Below are 14,793 nucleotides of genomic sequence, written 5' to 3' on the forward strand. Positions count from 1 at the left end.
GAAAGCTCGTCCCCTGAGCAGTAAAAGCAGCTTAAAAACTATCAGCAGCTCCATTCAGAAGAGCTGCTGTTAACCAAAGTGCTTCTGCAGGTTTTCATGTGATCTGATAGGGCTTTGGGAAGAAGTCAATTTTATTAAATTTTATTTATGTAGCGCCAAATCACAACAAAAGTTGCCTCAAGGTGCTTTATATTGTACAGTACATCCTATAATAACAGATACAGAGAAAAACCCAACAATCATATGACCCCCTATGAGCAGCACTTTGGCGACAGTGATCTGGCAGAAACTGTTGATCGTTTCGTTTTCATTTGCTGAATTCTTTAACGCCTTAGAAGGACCCCCCGCTATTATGACAAGTTACTCTAAATATGTTACAAATTATCTTCACTACATAAAAATATAGTTGAGAATAACTACAATTTTTTTGTTTTTCATTAAATCTTTGTTGTTTAAAACTATTTTTGGAGCCGTGGGAGCGGCCATGTTTTTTCGCACACAATGCATTCTGGGACGATGACACGTATTGGTTGTCGGCAGTATAGGCGCTTTCGTTCAGCTAACCTGTGCTGCTGTTTATAGTGTACCGAGGGTGTTAATTAACGTGCCTACTAGTGACCTGGTTACGACTTGGTAAACCAGCACTATGCCGGTCATGGAGGCTAATGAGGGCTGCCCAAAGAACATCTGGATTAAGACATATGGCTTCAAAGTTTTGGTGCACTGTGTTGCATGGAGAATCTGTAAGAACAACGATATCGTAATTTCACTATATAATAAAAATTAAAATGTGTTAATGATTTGATCATGCAGTTATGCGATACCATGGATAGCTGCTGCCATAAAATTGAGCTCTTTATGCTCTCAGTCACCGTTGCCATTGGCAAGCAGCAGCCGCATAGACTATGGTTGACTATTTTCATCCTCTCTCGGTTTGTACTGGTTCATACTGGAAAAGTTGAACAGAACCCATTTTCAGTGCGCTGCTAACTGTGAACTCAATGCTGTGCAACCGTATGACATCATTACCCAGAGTGCATTGAGAAGTTAATAACAATGGTAGCCTACTGGTAAAAATCGGATTTATATAAAATGTGCTTAAAAGGAAAACATTTGGTGTATTTTAATACTAGGGCTGCCACGATTAGTCATTTAGTTATGATTACGTCGACGATCAAAATTGTCGACGACTGATTTAATAGTCGACGCGTCGTTTGAAGCTTTTCAAGATCCCAAAAGACGCAGGAATAAGTAGCAGGATTTAAGAGTGTAATATCGGACTGAAACAGAAGATGGCAGCACTGCATGTACAAGGATGCCAGCTGCTGTTAATCCACGAAGAAGAAGAAGCTGTGTCCGGTATCGTAGCTGTGTCCAAATTGAGGAACCGCATCCTTCTGTGCCCGCATTTGTAGGCCAATTATGTTACAGCTACACAACGAAGACTGTCCAAATTTAAAGACTCCGACAAACGCGGCCGACAAATGCGTCCTTCATTTTCCCAGATTTGAAGGATGGGTTGGGTGTATCCCTCGTGGCCCAACCTGCCCCAGAATTCATAGCGCGGCCCTGCTGAGTTTCCAACAATGGCGGCAGCTAGTTAGTTTTAATGTTACTCTTATTATTCTTTCTGGGTCACAAAATAAACGTTTAACATATTTTCAGGCGAGAATGTAGCTGTGTAAACATCAAATATCTGCTCAGTTTATCAAGACACCACATATTTTCAAAAGCGCTCCGACGTTTTTGGAGACGTCTGTTACCCACCAGCTCGAGAGCGAGCCGTGAGAACACCGGACTCCCGGCAAATCGTTTTAAACCCCCTCAAGATTTTTTGCCACTCTGGTTCAACAGGATATATAAGTCACTTAGAGAACTTAAAAATGATATTGTTTGGCTTTTTTCAGTATTTTATTTGTTCCTGAGTAAATCGGTTTGGCTGAGATTAAAGTTAGAGTTTTTACACAGCTGAATAAACGTCAAGCAGACAGCTGATTATCAGAAGTGTGAGACGCTTGAGAATTTACTCCGGTGTCCTGTTATATTTTAGATAGCAAGGATCAGACGGCTGAGTTTATTAAACTCCACCGAAACAATCTGCAAATATCATCAAAACTTAATAAACTATCATCTTGTCTTTGTTTTTAGTTAGCACATACCTAAACACTAGGGGTGCAACGATACTCGTATCGACATTGAACCGTTCGATACAGTGCTTTCGGTTCGGTACGCATATGTATCGAACAATACAACATTTTTCATTTATTTTATCAACTTTTCTCCTGACGATGCTGTCTGTGTTGAGAGCTCAGTGAATCTGCGTTCGACTACTCCGCCTAGGCTGCACTGTCGAGCGCAGATCCACTGAGCACAGCGCAAGCTAGCGAGACAGAAGCTAAGCTCGTTGCAACACGGCAAATTGAACCTCCCCCACCCTCATTCAGATCTGGCGTTTGGAATTATTTTGGTTTTCATGTGACGTATGACCCTGAAGGTAAGCGCGTCATGGACTAAAGTAAAACAGTATGTTGGATGTGCCACGCAATGCTCAATTACATGGGTGGGAACTAGTGTGTTAGCGCAGTTAGCTTGTTAACGTGTTGGCCGTCCAGCCCCACGCACGGGGTGATCTGCGGTAACTCGTTAACGGAGATTTGCCGCATTGTGACGTTAATGTCATTTCAGATTAACGCTGACAGCACTAGTGGGAACACGACGAATATGACTGCACATTTACTCCGACATCATCCTAGTGCAAAGACAAGTGGAAGCAGACAAAAGCAACAAGCACGCATGCTACAAACTTTACCCGAGTCATTTAGACAGCCGTTAGCACATGATTCTCCTTATGGGGACCTGATATGTTTAATATGCTGCTGAGAATATAGCCCAGAAGAAGCGTATAGTATAGCTTTTATTTTGGAAAGAGACATTTCTCTGTAATAAACTCTTTTCCAAAGATGAGTGATTTCTCGATCAGATAGATTTTTTAAATTACTTTGTAGTTTCAGCAACATTAAATTAAAAACTGTACATTTCAGTTAAAATATATATTTATAATTTTAATAAATGATAAATTAAAAAGGCATGAACATTTTTTTGTATTGAAAAAATATCGAACCGTGACACCAAAGTATCGAACCGAACCATGAATTTTGTGTATCGTTGCACCCCTACTAAACACTTAAAGCTGTAAGCTAATCACATATAAGAGCAGATTCATGTTGGTGCAATAAGCTGTACGTTTTACGTCCAATGGATGATAATCTGATTAGTCGACTAATCGCAAAAATAATCTGTGACTAGTCGACTATGAAAATAATCATTTGTGGCAGCCCTAAAGGGCACTCAAATGATTGAAGCTGGAAGCCAACGAGTCTCTGGCTGAATATCTGGAACAAGCAGCCAAACTCTGAAAACATCACACAGGTGTGCGGCCTGATACGAGTGAGGCAACCTTACTCTTGTGGAGAAATCAGTGCCAAGATCTGTACAAGACTCGCTGGATGGGGTGGTCGACTTGAGTGCTATGACAGACTCGTTATGGAGAGAGCACTTGCAACATCATGTCAGGAGACATGGAGAGAAACCAGAGCAAAAGATTAAACAATTAACCAAAAGGTTGCTTAAACATTAGATGGAAGAAAGGGACTCAGAGTTTAACATGAACAAAACAAAAGCTAAACAAATGGTGGCTGTATCAGCTGACTTAAAAACAGAGATACAACAATCTGTGGCTGCTGCATTGGCTACACAAGCACAGACTGAGCGTGAACCACAGCTACAGCAACAACAGCCAGGTCCACGATTTGTCCCAATATGGAATGCTGGCAGAGGTGTCGGTTGGTGGCTTTTGGCATGAGAAATTTCAACACAAACCATGGAGTAGTGGCATTTTTGAGCTCAAGTGCATTCATTTAGACACCAGCCAGGAAGACAAAGATCTCCAGCACGCTTACACAGCCGCATATCACCTATGGCACACATTCAACATGGCTGAAGGAATGGCAATAATCGACAATCAACCACATGACTGTGCAAAGACAGCAGTTAAGGATATCAGATCTGCCTTTGCCTGGAATTGGGCACGCCACCCTTTTTCAGCTGAGAGTCATGGCTCTGGACTTTGAGATGCTAAATTCTCATTTCCACTGTTTCACACTCTGCACCAGGTGACTTACAGCTGCAAAGTGCATCAAGTCACCACCAAAAGAAACAAGTCGTCTGTTGAACACAGTTAAGATTCTGGGACCACCAAACCTGAGACTCTCTGCCACTTTGCTGTACCAAGAAGTCCTGATGATATAAAAGTAGAATGTAGAGTAGAACTGGTGATGAAGGGCAGCACTGCTGGAACCCATCATCCACCAGGAATCAGTCCAACTTATTGTTGCCAACATGGACCAAGTTCAGGGCAGCTGTACAGGAACTAACTGCCCTTTGACAACGGCAAAATAGCCAATAGTTCCAAAGCACCGTTCACAGGACACCCCAAGGACTGCAGTCGAATACCTTCTCCAAGTCCACAAAGCACTATAGACTGTTGGGCAAACTCCCACACACCCTCGAACAGCCTCAAGAGGATAAAGAGCCAGCATTCGATGACCAGGATGAAAACTGCACTGTACATCCTCAATCTGATGTTTGACTAATGGATTCTCCTCTCCAGTACTCCAGCGTACACCTTCCCAGGTAGGCTTAGCAGTGTGATCCCCCACACAGCTGGAGCACACCCTCCCTTCTTAAAAGAGTGTACCACCAGTCCAGTCCGATAATCCAGTGGTCACACCCTGAGTTCTTTTCTGGACAGAAAATAGTAAAAATAAGCCCAAGATTCTCATTTTAATCAGCAAAGGAGCTGGTCAGATGAAATGAAACATTTTATTCCAATTATAATTGGATGAAGGGTTTAAGAGTTTCAGCTCCTTAACATGTGCCACCCTCTTTTTAAAGGGACCAAAAGTAATTGGACATTTGACTCAAATACCATTTCATGGGCAATTCTTTTGTTATGCCATTATCAATTAAGCAGATAAAATGCCTGCAGTTGATCTGAGTTGTGGTGCTTGCATTTGGAAGATTTAGCTGTGAACATACAACATGCAGTCAAAGGAGCTCTCCATGCAGGTGAAACAAGCCTGCAAGCTGCAAAACAGAAAAAAACCCCACCTGAGTGGCAGAAATGGGGATCAAACCAACCTTTTAGTTGGTAGGTGACCTGCTCTACAAACTGAGCTACAGACATTTGACTATAGTTTCAGCCATGTGGTCAGTTTCTTTATGGATCAATGACCTGCTCCTCTGATCCTCCTGATAGGATCCTCCCTGAGACTGACTCACCTATTCTGTAGAGCTTTATTTCTGGTTTCCAGTTGACAGCCAACTGCCTTTGTTGATGGTTGATGTCTTCTTTGTACTGGAAAAAAATTCTAATGTCTTCCGTGTCTGTTGGTTTGGTACAAAAAAAGTTATCAGAGCTGAGAGATGGAAGCTGTTCACTGTCTGCTTCTGGTTCACTGTGGTCACTTTCCTCAGCAACAGTCACCATGAAGGTGTCCATCTCCTCCTTCAGTCCCAGCTGCTCTCCCTCCTGACTGCTGCACAGTTGCTCCTGTTCCTCTTTAATCTGTGGAGCTTCTGGTTCCTCCTGGTCCACACTGGAGCTCCTCTCCTGGTCACAGAGCTGCAGCTCAGGGAGAACCTTCTCCTCACAGACAGGCTGCAGTGGGATGTCTGGAGGGATAAAAATAATAAAACAGATGCGATAATTAAAAAAAAATGTACAAATCAGTAAATATCCTCTGCAACCATAAGCTTGTATGAGTAAAAAAAAAAAATTGAAAAGGGGAATAACGTCAACTACATGAAGATACTGTCACCTCTACATGTAACACATGTGCAGCCTCACACACGATCCATGCTCAGATTTCTCTTAGCTTGGTCTTATATATAAATCTGATTCCTTAGCTAAAAAACCATCAAGAGGAAAAAGTTCAGACTTCAAAGCTTTAAATGGTTTCAGCGCCTGCTGTTTGCATGGAGCGCAGTGCAGTCCTGTCCTCTGTTTGCTCTTTGTTAGCTCACATCTCCAAAAAGTCCTCACAATCAGAAACGTCCCGCAGAGCTGTGATCAGGATCCTCCCTCAGAGGGACACTCACCTGTCCTGTGCAGCTTGATTTGGGGTTTCCAGGTGATATCCAGCAGTCTGCGCTGACGGTCGATCTCTTCCTCGTACTGGACGATCGTTTTTTCAAACTCCAAGAATATTTGTTCAGCAGCAGCAGTTAGTCGCTCGTTGATAAACTCTCTCAGATACTGAGCTGAAGGCATCGTTGCTGCCGCAGCTCACATAAAACAACACAACACACTCTGCTCAGTCACACAAGAGGAAAGCTAACAGTTTTAGCGCCTTTCCTTTGTTTACTTCCGCCTGGTGTCACGTGATAAAGCTCCGCCAGAGCGGGACTGTTAACGCACCTCCCCCCCTCTCTCTCTCTTATTAATGAATGTAAAGTATTACAGAGAGCTCGGGGAGTCTGTGCAAAGCCGCTAACACCACAGTGATGTGCTGACTCTTTTCGGTCCCACACTCCCGGCTCTGTTCACACACGCGCCTTTCCTTTCTTTATTTCCGCTTGGTGTCACACGGTTGTTGTTCCGGCAGAGGGCATTTACCTTTAACTGTTCCGCTGTCGAAGATTTCTCTGTTTCAAATCAGTTTCTAGCTGAAAACAATGTTTTTTCTACATCCATGAAAAACAAGAAAATCACAAATATTATAAATTAAATTTGAAGTTTTCTGTTTTGAAATTATCTGAATGGTTTTCTTAGGTTGAACTTTAACATGATTCCTATCTTGAATCCACTGCCTCCTTAAACTGACACCGCAGAATAATATGACAATTTTAAATCTTATTTTTAAAAAAGGAGTTACTGTTTGGATTTGGTGAGTTCAGAACAAACAAACTGCTCCTCGGGTGTTGTGCCCGGCAGGTGCAGTTTCTGACCTCGCTGGAAGCTCAGGTGAGCCCGTCCAGCTGTTCTCCTCGTGTTCTGGAGGCTCAGGAGAGCTAGCTCAGCTACCTGCTAATCCACCACTACAACAAACACAGTTTGATTACATAGGAACTCACAAAGCATTTCCAGAATAAATTATGTGTTAATTATTATTACGATTTGGCCATGAATTATTTTTTATTATATTCAGATCTTAAATATTTGGCCTTTTGTCTAATAAATCAGAAGTTCTGGTGCTCATACTTTCATATAGATGAGATGATATGTTCTTTTCAATTTTAGTTTTGCTCTTAATTCCCTGTTCGACTTATGCCATGTGTATTTTCCTCTAATCATAACCATAAGAGGTTCAAGGTTCAAGGTTCTTCATTTGTCACATGCATAATTATACAAGTATAACACACAGTGAAATGTAACCTGACACGCAAATGACACACAAAAATGGGGGGGGGGGGGGGGGGGGCGGTAGAGGAAGAACATTATATATATAGTACATACATTAGGTGAATGTGCAGTAGTAGCAGCAGGCAGGTGAATTCTGTAAGAGATTCTGTTTTGGTAAAATTCTGTTCATGTCAAACTTAAGCCTCATATAATTCTTAAATTTCAAGTATTAATCAGCTCAGTGATGGAGAACATTTGGCTCGTTGTCCTTGCACACAGTGCAAAGTGCTCCATCCTCCCTCCTCACAGGGATTCAAATGCTGCTAACAGTCTGTGAACCAGGAGGAAGAGGAAGTGAGAGAAGTGAGACTCAAAGAGGAGACAGAGGGCGACATCATCCAGTAGGCGGGGCTCTCCTTCTGCACTGTGTTCAACCATTGTGTCAATAATAAGTGCTGCTGTGAAGAGAACAATTCTCAGACTGAATGTTGAACATCAGCTAGTTTTATTGCAAATGGTAAACTATTCAAAATATGAGGACATTTGAAAGAAAACGAGGACTCACCAAGTTATGTTTTGGATTTTGGTAGTTTGCAGGCTCCCTGAGCTGACTTTTAGAATCATATTGGTCACTAACTCTGGGACAAGGCCAGTGATGCATTTGAAAGCCAGTTTTAAAAAAGAGAGAAATCTGTCTTGGCATCTAAAAACACCATCTTTAGAACAACACAGAGCAAATAAACTCATTTCCATTGTTAATTCAGTAACTTGGCAAAAAACAAAGGAAAAATTCAGTTCAGGGACTTTAAATATCACGAATGTTTTTAACTAACTTCCTTTTTTCTTTTATTTGTTTTTTTTTATGTTTTCTGTTCATATAAAGTATCTGTCTATATATCATCATTTAGTGAAAATAGATAATTTAAGATTCATCACATTCACATAAGTCATCATTTCACTGGAAACTTTGGAAGCCTTGACATGACTGGAAAGACTGAAGCAGTTCACATATGTTTTTGTCATTGGACTGATGACAAAGACAACATGAAGCAGTAAAGATCAGAGACAGAGACAGAGCTGCTGTGGAAGCACAAAACTATTTGATTGGCTGAGCTATTAAACTGGCCCCGCCCACTGAACCTGAGCTCATCCAATGACATTATTTGTTGGTCATTGTGCTGCAGTGGAAGAACATTGTTCATGTGCTGTCTGTCTGGCTTTAATAACTCCAAAGACATGTTGCTGCACCTCTTTTTGCTTCTATCTCACATTATAGGTGAGTTTAAGAACAGGGATTAAAGTTTAGTTGAAGCTGCTGCATTAAGCAGATATACAGACTGCATTTCACTACTTTTCTTCTTTCTTTTTCCAGGACTAACAGCTGGAGACTCAATCACTCCTCAACAACCTGAAGTCACTAAAACAGAAGGAGAATCTGTCACACTCACATGTAGCTATGAGACAAGTGATACACATCCAGAGCTTCACTGGTACAGACATCATTCTGACCTTCAGGCTCCTCAGTTTATACTCTGGAAAGGAGCCAAAGACTACAGTCGTTATGAATATATTCCTAATAATCGATATGGATCCACAACAACAGATAAATCAACTACTCTGACCATAGCAGCCCTAACCCTGGCAGACACAGCTCTCTACTACTGTGCTCTACAAACACAGTGATACAAAGTGTAGAAGAGGCTGTACAAAAACCTGAACACAGATATCTGACTACTCTTCAAAGAGGAGGGAAGTGGTATTCAAAGCACAGCTTCATATCAGATGGATTCTGCTAATTCCTGTTTTATCAGAGTCACTGTGGTTACAGCTGCTAATGAAACACTGTGGGAGGATTCACATGAGCAGCAAATCCACATCAACCACAAACCAACTGCAGGAACGTTCAGACACAATAAAAACTGTCAAACATCAAAAGCTGCTCATTTACACTATTTTATATTTAGTGGATGAGGACATGCAGAAATGCAGCAGAAGCAAAATAAACAGAGTAACAGAGGTTTATCTCTTTAAGGTAAAATCTCTCACATGAAGCTAAAAGTCTTTAGGTCATTTTTTTTCATATTTTTGTTTCCTTTGCGTAATTTCTCTTTTATAAAATAAAAGACTAAGAACTCTTTCTTCTCATATTTAAATAAAATTCCCATTTTCAAGCTAGTAGCTGAGAATCACCTCATTCATTTCATTATGTCAAATCTTTTGCATTTTCATAGATTCAACCAACCAATGTGAATATTTGTCTGTTTTTTGACAGAATCGAGTAAATAATAGTCTAAATATAAAACTGTTAGGGTCCTTGGGTTTCTGACTCTTTGTTTTGTCTTTATGCTTTTTTGAGTCTTGTTCATTCATTATTGTTTTCTCTGTGTGACTTGTTCGTAGCTTAGTTATCGGTATTTCTAGTTTTGATTGTCTGGTGTTAGATTGTCCAGCCTGGAGCCTGGGGCTCACTTGGGCCACTTCGGGGGTGGGGTGCCCTCAGCCTCTTGTTCTGGGGCTCGGTCGCTCTGGCACAGCTGGCTGGGACTCTCCTCAGCTCTTTCTGGGACAGTGGCGCGGCTGCCCCTCTGTTGGTCTTCCTTGGTCTCTTGTGTTCTGGGGGCCTCTGGATGTCTGGAGTTTTGATCTCCTCCATACCTGCTTCATGCCCTGGAGGACGGGGCTGCGGCCCCCCCACACCCTCTAGCAGATCATTACATGAAGGAACCTTTTAAAAACAAGCGCACTCGTACTACATAGTTGTATTTTAGATCACTGAGGAGAGGCTACTGGCATTTTAAGGAAACCAAAACAGTCAAATAAAATAAAGACAAGAGTTTTACTTTAACAACAAGTTAAATGCTTTATTTACAGCTTGCAGAAGCTAACAGCAATATTCTGTGAAATTATGTTCAAAATAATAAATGCATGAAGACAAAAATGAATCTTCCATTATTTTCATCCAACTCTACTCATGACTGCCTGGGATCATGTGACGCATGGCTGTACGATGAGCTCAAAGGAAGCTGTCCTAAATAAAGCTAACAATAAACTGATTTAAATGAACTTCATAATCGAAAATGAGCCAAATAAACTAAACAACTGTCCATGTTTTGTTTTTTTTAACAACAAAATCTAATCAGAATAAAGATTCACTGAATATCACTGAGAAGCCTGATGTAGATGGATAACAGATCAGACTGATCAGTGTTACACGTAATAAACTCAAACACTAAAGGAGTTTGAACTCTGAAAACTGAAACATGTACACATTTTTGGATGTTTTGCCCAAAGCTGGATTCCCTAATAATGTTTAACTGTCAAGACTAGGACTTCTGACTCATGTGATTTTCAGTGTGGCGTAAAACAGCGGTCCCCAACCCCCGGGCCTCATACTGGTACCGGTCCGTGAGTCGTTTGGTACCGGGCCGCGAGAGTTGAGGTTTTCAGGGTTTTTATCGGTTTTCAGCATTATTTTGTTATTGTTTTCATCGTTTTTCTTGGGTCTTTTCATGTGTGTTATGAATAAATCTTTTTTTCGGTACCGATACTAGTTTTATTTTGTTGTATTTATCCGCGACACCTTAAAGGCCGGTCCATGAAAATACTGTCGGGCATAAACCGGTCCGTGGCACAAAAAAGGTTGGAGACCGCTGGCGTAAAATATTTCTACACAATATGAATATTTTGCCACATGCTTTACATTCATGTTTGTCACCTGTCTGAGTTATTGTGTGTACTGACAACTAACTCCTACATTGAATGTTTTCCCGTGGGTTTTACAATGATATGGCTTCTCTCCTGTGTGCGTTCTCATGTGGGGAGTCAAAGTACTGTTGTGAGTAAAATGTTTCTCACATTCTTTACAAGAGCAAGACTTCTTTCATGTGCGGATTCTGTGAAATTTATTCATTTGGAACCTTTTCACATTTTAAAGACTTTTTACTTGCACCAGAGTCACACTGACTTTTTGATAGAGGAGTCTTTTACATTTTTGCTGTGATGTCAGTTTATGTGAAGTCTCTTCTTTGACTTTGACTCTGAATTTTTAGATGATCCCAAATCTTTATTCTTTCTTTCCTGATCTTTTCTCTCAGCTACTCTCTAGCTGTGAGAGAGGAGATACTCCTATCATGGTCTATGATCTCTTTCCCAATAAGCAGCAGTCACCATAAAGGTATCAGTCTCTTCAAATGCAAGTTGCTCGCCGTCCCGACTGCTGCAGAGTTCCTCATCTTCCTCTTTAATCTGTGGAGGTTCTGGTTCCTCCTGCTCCAGACTGGAGCTCCTCTCCTGGTTCCAGAGCTTCTGCTCAGGGAGAACCTCCTCCTGCTCCTTCGTACAGATGTGCTGCTGTGGGACGTCTGTAGGAACAAAAGGAAACAAGAAAAAGAAAATAGATCGAGTAGAGTAACACACAGAGGCAAAGACAGAGGCCTCACCGACTGACCTGAAACTGTTTCTGACTCCACCCACTGATGTTGAACTCAACCAATGAGATGATTTCTGTCTGCACAAGTCAAAGCACAACCAGCCTGATGTTGGACTGCAGTGGACTCTCCACTTCTGAGAGTCCATATTCATGGAGTCATAGTGCCAGATATTTAATCTCAAACATCTTAAGGACCGAGCTCAAGTGGCTGTATAATGACAGCATTCAGGTGGGAGGAGTCTGAGGAACAGACACTGGCTGTATCCCAATTCAGGGTCTGCAGCCTTAAAGTACGCATTTCAAGGCCGATTACGTCACAGCGGCGCGCCGAAGGCTGTCCCAATTCAAAGGCTGCTCGAAATGCGGCCCTGAAATGCGTCCTTCATTTCCCTGAATTTTAAGGCTGTGGCGGTGTAGACTTCGTGGCCCAACATATCCCAGAATGCATAGCGCGGCGATGGGTGTGGATAAATTTGCAGAAAAAAACAGCAGATCAGGGGCGCCCGAAGAGTAAACTTTAAGTAAGTACTGAATATTATGTCACTTATTTATGTGCAAATGTTTAATAACGAAGAACATTAAAACATTACTGTTGGCCACATGTCGGCAAAGTTATGTGACATTAGTGACGTTTGTATTAACTTGGTTTTAAAGCCTTTACTTTAAAATATACGCCGTTCAATAGCTGAGCTTAATCTTACAGAGAATGATCAAAGCTCATGTAGAAACAAACAAATGAACAAAAGATTTTCTCCTTCATTTCTGTCAGACAAAGCTGTATGACACGTTTCCAGCTGTTCGTATCATGGTTGCTAGGCAACCTGGGCAGCGCAACGGAGGCTTTTTTTTAAAAACTTTATTGACAAACAACAGTATCAGCGCAACGGAGGCTAGACCGTCCCATTACACAAGCCTCGGTCTTTGAGTACGCGGCCCTTGAGGGTCGTTGAGGCTGCGTACTTTAAGGCTGCAGACCCTGAATTGGGATACAGCCATAGACCCCTATGTAACAGTTTTCAACAAAGTTCAGGTGTACACAAACCAAAATGATGGAGGTAAGGGGCAAAAATGTTTCTCTAGCACACAATCTGAAAGAAACTATTGAATGAAATAAGTAATGACAGGTGGGCTTTACTTTAATAACAGATTGAATTTATTTAATGCATGCAGAAGCTAACAGCAATAATCTATAAAAAACTATTCAAACATTATAAAGGTAAAATTGAAATAAACCCTTATCTTCATTTATCCCTATTCCATCTTATTCTACTCTACTTAAAACCCTCTTTGACCTTTTAAAGCGATGCTGAATGAAAGATGAGCTCAAACCAGCCTTCCTCAGCTCTGGCAGGTCCCCATGACGCAGGAAAAACATCTTTGCCTCACACTGTGCTCTCAAGCAGAGAAACATATGTGCAGCTACAGGAACGAGGTCTTTGCTGAAGGCTGGAGGAGTCCAAGGGAAACAATCATCCCCTCAAAACTTTCTACTTTATTATTGTCATTAGTTACTGATATGCAGATAAAACACAACAAAACAAAGTCCGTCTAAATGAACTAAATAACCAAAGATATTATGAACCAAATAAACTGAATAGCTTCAAATATAAAAAACAAAATAAATAAAAAACGTCAACATTTTCTATTTATTAAAAAACAAATACCTCGAATACAGTTTTACATCACAAGACACCAACCAGCAACAGTCATTGGTTATCCACTAATAGACAGCAAATACAAAACTTAATATACAAATTGAGTTTCAATCCCCCTGTAAATAAAGACTGTATATCAATAAATAAAACCAAAATTAAAATTCATTTTTTAAGAGTCACCATATTTTCACTGAAGAATTAGATGAGAACAGATTAGATGAAACTCTGCTTTATACATAATAATCATGCAATAAATGATGTTTGTCGGAACACAGTCTAAAGATATTTGAACTCTGAAAGCTCTCCTGTGAACACGTATAAGTCCGCCAATCTTCTTTCACGCTTGGCTTCTCTCCACATGTTTCAAGACTACAATTTCTGAAAATGATACGCTTGATACAACGGTGTGAGTTCTTCTATGTCCAAACAGACACTTCTGTATGTGAACATTCTTCCGCATTTTGTACAACATTATGGTTTCTCACCTGTGTGAGTTTTCATGTGACGCCACAAATGACTGTTATATGTGAACATTTTCCCGCATGTTTTGCAATGATACGGTTTCTCACCAGTGTGCGTTCTTATGTGCCCGAACAGCTGACTTCTGTATGTGAACATTTTCCCGCATGTTTTGCAACAATATGGTTTCTCACCTGTGTGTGTTCTTATGTGCACTGATAAATGACTGCTACATGTGAATATTTTCCTGCACGTTTTACAATGATACGGCTTTTCACCTGTGTGCGTTCTCATGTGTATAGTCAAACTACCCCTCTGTGTGAAACTTTTCCCACATGTTTTACAAGAATATGGTTTCTCACCTGTATGGGTAGTCTTATGGCTTTTAAGAGATGATGACACATAAAAACCTTTCCCACATGTTTCACAAGAATACGGCTTCTCACCTGTGTGGATTCTGTGATGTTGATTCATGTTGTACTTATTCTTAAAGGATTTTCCACAAAAATCACACGTTAAGGACTTTTTACCCGTGTCAGAGTTACACCGACTCTCTGAGTTACTATTTGTCCCTGAATCTAAATTCCAGCTTCCTTCATGATTTTGGCTCTCATTCATAGGACAGTTGTGATAAAGAAGCTGGTCAGTGTTTGCTTCTGGGTCATTGTGGTCTTCTTCCTCAGCAGCAGTCACCACAAAGGTATCAGTCTCCCCCTTCAGTCCAAGCTGCTCTCCCTGTGGTTCTGGTTCCTCCTGGTCCACACTGGAGCTCCTTTTCTGCTTCCAGAGCTTCTGTTCAGGGAGAACCTCCTCCTTCTCACAGACAGGCTGCTGTGGGACGTCTGGAA

At 41.1% G+C, this 14,793-nt stretch overlaps 2 protein-coding genes across 2 annotated transcripts in view; both read right to left on the bottom strand.

Annotated features, from left to right (window-relative positions):
• Window positions 1-14,793, bottom strand: part of LOC120715464 (zinc finger protein 845-like) — a 218,014-nt gene that overhangs the window by 200,633 nt on the left and 2,588 nt on the right. Inside the window, exon 3 of the mRNA XM_040002473.1 lies at window positions 14,753-14,787. Within this exon, the coding sequence (XP_039858407.1) occupies window positions 14,753-14,787 (35 nt within the window). The remainder of the gene's footprint in view (window positions 1-14,752; window positions 14,788-14,793) is intronic.
• On the bottom strand, window positions 3,902-6,579 carry LOC120715493. The gene is made up of 3 exons (XM_040002526.1): window positions 6,160-6,579; window positions 5,341-5,733; window positions 3,902-4,802 (listed from the first exon to the last, which is right to left on the bottom strand). Exons 1-3 carry the CDS (start codon window positions 6,329-6,331, stop codon window positions 4,699-4,701), a joined length of 669 nt encoding a protein of 222 aa, XP_039858460.1. The 5' UTR covers window positions 6,332-6,579; the 3' UTR covers window positions 3,902-4,698.

This window comes from Simochromis diagramma, unplaced genomic scaffold, assembly GCF_900408965.1.
Source record: "Simochromis diagramma unplaced genomic scaffold, fSimDia1.1 OVJJ01000443.1, whole genome shotgun sequence".
Lineage (NCBI taxonomy): Eukaryota > Metazoa > Chordata > Actinopteri > Cichliformes > Cichlidae > Simochromis > Simochromis diagramma.